Source organism: Morus notabilis, unplaced genomic scaffold (assembly GCF_000414095.1).
Source record: "Morus notabilis unplaced genomic scaffold, ASM41409v2 Scaffold360, whole genome shotgun sequence".
NCBI lineage: Eukaryota > Viridiplantae > Streptophyta > Magnoliopsida > Rosales > Moraceae > Morus > Morus notabilis.
Window position 1 is genome coordinate 135152 of NW_010367232.1, and position 8687 is coordinate 143838.

Below are 8687 nucleotides of genomic sequence, written 5' to 3' on the forward strand. Positions count from 1 at the left end.
TTCTCTCTGTTTTTTTTAATTTTTTTAATTTTTTTACTTCTTTGTAATGCCACAATTGCCTTTTTACGTGAATGCCAACATTTGTGATGAAGACACCCGGTTACTCAACAAAGTTGCAATTCAAAGTGCTTTGCATACTCTTATCTCGGTTTACCGTTTGATGCAAAAGTGAACATGGGGCTCATGCTCACTCCTGGTTACTAAGCTCCAAGACAGCTGAGTAATTTTTTTTTTTTCAAACTAAACAGAATGGTGTCGTTAATCAAATCTTTGTCTCAGTCGTCCTCCTTATACTAGGCTTCCTAGAATTTTGCCTTAAAGGAGTCTCTAGGTCAATTATAAAAACCTAAGCTCTCAAAGCAATCTAGCCATTAATAAGCTCTCGGGAAGTAACATTACGAATGTTGTGGAAAGAATTGCATAGAGAATTACATTCAAAAGTCAAGTTCTATGGGTTTTCACTTACATCCAATTTAAGTTAATCTATCACAAAAGCATGCCTTGAATTAGCCTACCTCATCAGTGAAAACCACACACTTTTCACACCACAAAAATTGACAAAAAGAAACTCTCCCTGCACACAAAACACACCAGAAATAACAAAACACAAAAACCAGAAAAATAACCAATCTAAAAAATAAACGAACCGGTCTCAACACAAACAGGAAATACACCCCCCCAAACTTGAAATCAACAGTGTCCCCACTGTTGAAAAAGAAATAAGGCAAAAAAAAAAAAACATAAACAAAAATTAACTAAATAGATAAAAGAAATAATAAGAAAAATGAGGGTAAAGGGGCATCCCTGAAGGGCTAGAAGTTGCGATCTGGCCTTAATCATCTGCTCCCGCTACAATATCGGTGTCATCGGTGGGCTGACTAGTAAATGGATCGAGAACATGCGTGGGAAATTCAGGGAATGTGTGGAGCCTTTTGGTATTTGCCCTGAAGGGTCTTTGCATCACAGCTTCTTGGGCCTCCATATACTTCCACACATCCTTCTGACTTTTCTGGGCCAGCCGAAGCTCCTCAAGAATGTCATGTTGAGTTAGCTCAACAAGAGAAATCATGCTCTCTAAACTGGATAAGCAACTGGACACCGAGTCCTTAGCGCTCGAAGGAGGTGTGGGATTGTTTGAGGAAGGTTGAGTTGGTGCCTCTGGAGGGTCTTTATCAGAATGGTCAAACCTGGCTATCTTAACATTGCTTTCTTGTGAAATCCTAGCCACTGTAGCTGGAATAATCTTTTGAGTTATCTTCAGCCTTTTCTCTCCACCCTCGAATACTACTTCGTGCATTTCACATAGCCGTTCGAATAGCCCCAACGACTCAAACTGCCTTCCTCTAGTTGTACCGGTTGATCTTGCTTCCAAACAAGGCAACTGACTACTCACTTCTGAAATTTCTCCTTCCAACTCTTGCTCCAGCCCCTTTAAAGCACTAGTATCCATTACATTCACCACAGAGCATTCTTCCACTTCATCAGGAAATCTCATTGCTTTGAGAACATTAAAAGTGACCAGCTCATCATTGACTCTCATTGTTACTCCCCTTTTTGAACATCTATTAATGTCCTCCCTGTAGCTAGGAATGGTCTCCCCAAAATGATGGGCACCTCCACGTCAGCTTCATAATCTAAAATAATAAAATCAGCGGGGAAGATGAACTTGTCTACTTTCACCAGGACATTTTCAATTTTTCCTTCTGGATGAGCTAGAGATCGATCAGCCAATTGAAGAGTTACTGTGGTTGGCCATGCTTCCCCGATTCCAAGCTTCTTGAAAATTGACATAGGCATAAGATTTATGCTTGCTCCTAAATCACAGAGAGCCTTGCCAAAGTAGTTATTGCCAATAGCACATGGGATGGTGAAACTCCCAGGATCTTTTAACTTTGGAGGGATTTTATTATGCAAGATGGCGCTGCTTTCTTCCGTCATTGCCACTGTTTCGAATTCTCCAAGTCTTCTTTTCTTCAAAAGAATGTCCTTCATGAATTTCACATAACTAGGTATTTGCTCAAATGCCTCCACCAATGGAATGTTTATATGGAGTTGCTTCAAGACATCTAGAAACTTTTTAAACTGCTTTTCTTGCAGATGCTTTTGAAATCTTTGAGGAAATGGTGGCGGTGGTCTATCATTCTGCTTTTCTGTCAAACTTTACTGCAGCGTTGCTGTAGGTTTTACTGTAGGTTCTGCAGCATCGCTTCATTTTCTAGATTCTTCTACTTCTGCTTCCTTTTCCACTTCACCTTGGATTGAAGAGGGCTCTTCTTGGCACTTGGGCTGTTTAGTCACTCGCTCTACTTCTCTCCCATTCCTCAGCGTAATAGCCTTGCAATGCTCTTTGCCTTCACGCCTGGGATCTTCGGTATTACTTGGGAGTGCGCCTGTAGGGTGACTTGTCAAGGCATTAGCTAACTGCCCCACTTGATTCTCTAAGTTTCTCAATGAAGCTGCTTGGTTATGAATCAGTGCCGACTGATTTTGAATAATACATCATTCTTTGCCATATACTCCTTTAACAAGTGCTCAATCGATGAGTATTGTTCCACCGGTTGATGTCTTGATTGTTGTGGAAATCCAAGAGGATGATGGGGGTGGTTTGCTATGGAAGTAGATGCTGTGTTCTGCTCTTCAGAGTTCCAAGAAAAATTTGGGTGCTGCTTCCAACCTGGGTTATAGGTGTTGGAATACGGATTGTTGTTTTTGTGGAAATTACCCACATAATATGCTGATTCCAGATTGGATGGACAACTATCAAAGAGATGCCCTTCACCACAGTAAGTACAAGAGACCGCTGTAAACTGAGGAGAATTCACCCCCTGATTCATTGATTTCAAGATACTTGCCAAAGATGATACTTGAGCAGTTAAAGTTGTCACCGTATCCACTTCATGAACTCCTGCTACTCTCCTAGCCGCAGCTGCTCTTTCCGCAGGCCACTGATAGTTGTTATTAGCCATTCGTTCCAAAATCTCATAAGCCTCATTGTAAGTCTTTGCCAAAATAGCACCATTTGCTGAAGCATCTACTATGGTCTGAGTTTGCCCATTAAGTCCATTGTAGAACGTCTCCATCTGAATCTAATGAGGAATCCCGTGGTGAGGGCATTTGCGCAATAATTCCTTAAACCTCTCCCATGCCCCATACAAAGATTCCCCCTCATGTTGCTGAAATCCAGTGATGTCATTTCTAAGCTTGGCATTCTTAGTTGGAGGAAAATACTTCATCAAAAATTTCTCTGCCAACTCTGTCCACGTCACCACAGACTCCGGGGGTAAAGAGTTTAACCATTCCCTAGCTTTATTCCTCAAGGAATAAGGGAAGAGCTTTAGTTTCAAAGCTTCTTCTGTAACCCCTAGAAGCTTAAAAGTATCACAGACTTGCATGAATAGCCTGAGATGCAAGTGGGGATCTTCAGTTGCCATGCCACTAAATTGGCCTAGTGTTTGCAACATTTGAAACATGACCGGTTTAAGCTCAAAATGAGGTGCCTGTATCTTTGGCCTAATGATACCCGGATTGAGCCCAAGTAAAATCGGTATGGCATATTCTTTGATGGCCCTATCCCTATCATCTGCCATGGCTGGCTGGGTAACTGGATTGTTAACATGTACGGGCTGCCCAAGATTGGCTGCATTGCCGGCAGCTTCCTCTGCCATTCCTTCAACAACCGCTAGACCTTGCTGCTCCCTTCTCCTTTCTAGGAACGTTCTGTCAATTTCTGGATCCAAGGGCAGCAAATCACAGTCTTATTATCGATTCATGTGAGAAGAAGAATAGCTGAAATCTACGAAAACAAAATTGTCAAGTAAAATAACAAAAATACTTGAATCTTACAAAGATCAACTATGATAACTGTCCCCGGCAACGGCGCCAAAAACTTGTTGCGTGATTTATGTGCTCGCAAGTGCACGAGTCGCCTCATGTAATAAAGTGTGAGTAGAGTATCGTTCCCACGGAGAAAGTTATCAATATATTTTTCTTAATAAGATCCAAGAGATGCAATGTAAACAAATTTAATGGTTTGATTCAATTATAAAGACTACAAGAATTGCAATAAACACGAGTAAATAAATGCACACTAAGTTATCAAAGGAGAAAATTAATATTTGTGAAAACTAGGACTCAATTTCCCCTTTCCTGCAATCTGGACTATTTATGCTACGACTTTTGCTACAGCAATGCTGTCAGTTAACCTGAAACACGAATTTAGCATAGGAATCTTCCGATTCACTTATGATTTCGCCTATTTACTCATATTTCAACATATTCCTATGAGAAATCTAAACATAGAGGTTAAGTTAAGCTTGGGTTTCAATTGGGCTATGTGAGTTAAGTGTATATTCCTATACTACTTGCAAATCAACTAGACTTCTGTGTGAAACTTAGCTAAACAACACATTGTTCAATATTGGTCTAATTCCAATCAACTTCCCAACAAATTGAACTCACAATCTTCTGTTTAAGATGGCCAATCAATAAGCAAAAATGGGCAGTAACGCTTATATTGAACAAACTTGAACAATATCAAAATAGACAAAGTAAGCATAAACAATGTTGATTACAGTGTCGAGTACTTTATCATCCCAGTCAAATGAATTTAGCTCATTCTTGTTCCGTTAATTACAACAAAATGAACAGCCATGAGTTGAATACAAAGAAGAGGAAAGATAAACCAAGATGAGGAGAACAAAAGTGAAGACTAGGTGAAGCTGGTGGTCTCCTCCCGCGGCTTCCTCCTTGAGATTTCCAGCCCAATTTGGCCTCCTCCGTACTTGTCTTTCTTCTTTCTCTCTTCTCTGGTTTTTCTTTTCTTTTTACTCTCTGCTGGTGTTTTTCTCTCTACGGGGTCTGTCTTTTATTTTCCCCTCTTGTTTTCTTTTATTCCTCCTGCGGCACTTCCCCTCTTCCCTCTTGGGTTTCCAGGTGCACCCCTCTTTAGGGTAACCAAGGATGCTGAGGTGGCATGTTGGGTCCATCTGACTAGGCACCAAATTTGTCTTATGCGTTCTGTGTCCTAATTCCCGTGCAAAGTTGTGCACTGACGTCATCCACTAAATGCATTCTGTCACATTTTTGCTGTAGAAATGCTGCAACATTTATGATTACAAAACCTGCAAATCAGAAATGACACCCTCTTTGCCACACGTTAGCACTTTTCTTCAAAGTTAACACATAAACCTCATACAACTGAATTCCAAGAGGGTGCACCACATGAACCAAAAGTTGAGCAAATGAAGCAAAAAATTAACAACTAAACCTTTGGATAAGCCAACTATAAGCCTAGAAATGCCTAAAATAACTCTAATTCCTAGAGCTATCAGGTACAATAAGTACCTGTAGCTGAGAAGAAAGAAGGTGTCCTTGGTCATATTTTGTAACATAGGGGCGGCTAAACTTTGAAAAGGAAACCACCTCTATTTCTCTGATCAAGTACCAGCTCTAGTACTGGAAAGAAGAAGAAGAAAACGTCACAGGGTGTTAAACGTGAAGGAAGGACCATTGTTGATGCAGGAAGTGCTAGAAGAAACCTTGAAAAAAGGGGATTCGGATTCTCTCCTCATCACCTTAGTTTTTCTTACTCTCAATACTCTGTTTTACCTTGTTGAAGAACATTTACGTTTCTCTATAAATCTGAACTCGAATCCATATATAACTCTATAAGATTATGATTTGTTGGCTGAGATTGTTGAGTTGTTAAATATTGAAATGTTAGTTGATGTTGAATGGATCTGATGATTATTTCTTTGTTTATTCAAGTGAGCTGAATTTGTACCTTAACTGTGATTGGGAAATCATAAGAGGGGAGTATAGCTTTGATTAGATCTAGGAAGATTTAGTTGAGTGGACACAGCTTGAATAGTGCAAGTTTTTAGATCTTGTTTAAGATTTTTGATTCACATGATATAGGAATATATTGTGTCTTTCATAACCATATGATTTAGAGCTTCATTCTCTGATTTTAGAGTCTAGATTTGCAAAGGGATTTTTTGGATTTAGTAAATCTGGTTAACAAGGAAGTTTTCGTTGCCGTCCATTGCTGCAGCAACGCGCATCATTGATAGGAGACAATTTAGCAATTATGAGCCACGAACAGTGACTTTGGCCAATTTATATGCACATTTTGTTATTAATTAGATTTATCTTTGTTTGTTTATTTTCTTATAGCCAGTTTATTCTTAGGTTTTTAACATCTTAAAATTAACTTTATTAATTTAGCAATTTGATTTCAAAAGCTTTCAATCCCTGTGGGACGATACTTGATTATCATCATTTTACTACTGTTGACTCGTGCACTTGCGAGATTCTAGATTCACAATTTTAGGCAACAGCACACAAGTACAAAATGCTTCGATTTAAAGGATGAAATCGAGAGGCTAATTCGAGAAGGGAGGCTCAATGAGTTCAGAGACGACTGTCGGGGCAGCCATAATAATAACTGGCAAAACTATGATTGTAGAGATGATCAAAGGCAGGACAATCTGCCAAAACCCGTTAGCGTGATTAGGAAAATTTTTGGGAGGCCATACCTGGGTGGCACCTTTCGACGCACACAGAAGGAGTACGCGAAGGAAGCAAAGGAGAAGTTCAACTAGCGTAGTATGACTATAGCTAGTCGAGAGCTTAAGGCCGCATGATATGATGAAGTTGAGATTACATTCTTAGAGGCTGATGCTAACAATGTGCATTTTCCATAGAATGACGCTCGCATAATTGAAGTTATGATCGGGAACTACACAGTTTGCCGAATCCTGGTCGACAATAGTAGTTCTGTGGATATTATATATGCTGATTGCTTCAATAGGATGGGAATTTCCCAAACAAGGTTCAGAGTAATACCCAACCCTTTATGGCTTTACCGGGGATTGTGTTATCCCTGAGGGGATAATGGAGTTACCGATAACCATATGCGACCGACCATACACCTAGATTGTTTTATTCAAGTTCTTGGTTATGAGGGAGGTGATTAGTATAACGCAGTTATTGGAAGACCGTCCTTGAAAGCTTTAAAGGCCGTTACATCGATATATCATCAGATTATGAAGTTCTCAACTCCCAGTGGGATTGGAAAGGTGAGAGGGAACCAGTACAAGTCCAGGCTTACTTACTCAGAAACAATTCACCATTACACCGAGCCGGTCTGGATGAGAAGAGATATGTGAATGGTCGCTACTAGGGCTATGGACGTTGACATTGACCCCTGGCTACCAGAAGAAGAACCTAGAACGGGACTAGTCAAGGAATTAGTGCGAATGGTCGCTACTAGGGCTATGCCTGGCTACCAGAAGAAGAACCTAGAACGGGACTAGTCAAGGAATTAGTGGAAATTCCAATTGATGAGGTGGAGACAACAAGAAAACTCAAGATTGGCTTAGTGCTCGGAAAACAAAGAAAAGAGGAGTTGATTGTAATGCCCCTCCCGAGCTAGCAGCTAAAAATAACGCCATCTCGAGAGAAACGTTAACTAAAATAAATAGTATTACTTAATAGAGAAATAATATCTATCACAAATACAATCTTTGAATAGAATTCTAAATATTACAAATTTAATTTCTTAAGATTTCCTAACTTGTGTGGATTTCAGCGACCTCAACAAGGCTTGTCCAAAGGACAGCTTCCCATTGCCAATGATTGATCAGCTGGTCAATGCCACAGCCATACATGAGCTCTTAAGTTTCATGGATGCGTATTTCGGCTACAATTAGATCCTGATGTTCCATCTGGATGAAGACTACACAATGTCTATAACAGACCCGGGCCTTTATTGTTACAAGGTCATGCACTTTGGCATTAAGAATGCAGGGGCCACTTATCATCATCTCGTTAACAAGATGTTCACCGAACAGATAGGTAAAACCATGGAGGTATATGTTGATGATATGCTGGTAAAAAGCAAGAAATCTGAAGAAGACGTGGAACACCTCAAGGGGATGTTTGATGTTTTAAAGATATATAAAATGAAACTGAACCCCTTCAAGTGCGCCTTTGGGGTCAAATAAGGAAACTTCGTAGGGTTCATGGTGAGCAATCGAGGAATAGAGGCCAATCCAGAAAAAAAAATTCAGCCACTCCTTAACATGAAATCGCCAAATCGACCCAAAACATCTAGAAGTTGACCAGGTGTGTAGCGACACTTAACAGGTTCATCTCCAAGTCAACCGAAGTCAACTGACAAATGCATCCCGTTCTTTGATACCCTGAGAAGGATAGAAGAATGTGAACACGTGTTACATTAACTGAAGAAGCATATACGTAAGCCGCCCTTACTACCAAAACTTGTCCCCAGAGAATTGCGCAGCTTAAATCTCACTGTTTCAGAACACGCTGTTTGCTCAACGTTAATCAACGAAGAGAAGGTCCAGCTGCCAATTTATTACACTAGCAAGCGCCTCCTCGACACTGAGACAAGATATCAGCAGATGGAGAAGCTCACCCTAGTATTTGTGGTGACATCTAGATAGCTTTGCCACTATTTCTAGGCCCATACTGTACTAGAATTGATGAACCACCCACTAAGGAAGGTGTTACAAAAGCCAGACCCCTCCGGGAGGCTACTTAAATGGTCCATTGAGCTCAGTTTGACATTGACTACAGGCCACGTGCAATAATAAAAGGGCAAACCCTGGCTAATTTTGTGGCAGAATTCACTAGACTACCAGAAGTTGGAGCAGAAAATACCG

The 8687-nt window shown here is 40.3% G+C and overlaps 1 protein-coding gene and 1 non-coding gene across 2 annotated transcripts; one reads left to right on the top strand and one right to left on the bottom strand.

Annotated features, from left to right (window-relative positions):
• Nucleotides 1–1542: 1542 nt before the first annotated feature.
• LOC112094270 lies at nucleotides 1543–1938 on the bottom strand. Its single transcript, XM_024174769.1, has one exon. The coding sequence runs from the start codon at nucleotides 1936–1938 to the stop codon at nucleotides 1543–1545; it is 396 nt and encodes a 131-aa protein (XP_024030537.1).
• A 1158-nt stretch (nucleotides 1939–3096) lies between these two features.
• Nucleotides 3097–3203, top strand: LOC112094272. Its single transcript, XR_002903454.1, has one exon. It is a non-coding gene; the product is annotated as a small nucleolar RNA R71 (small nucleolar RNA).
• The last annotated feature ends 5484 nt before the right edge of the window (nucleotides 3204–8687 follow it).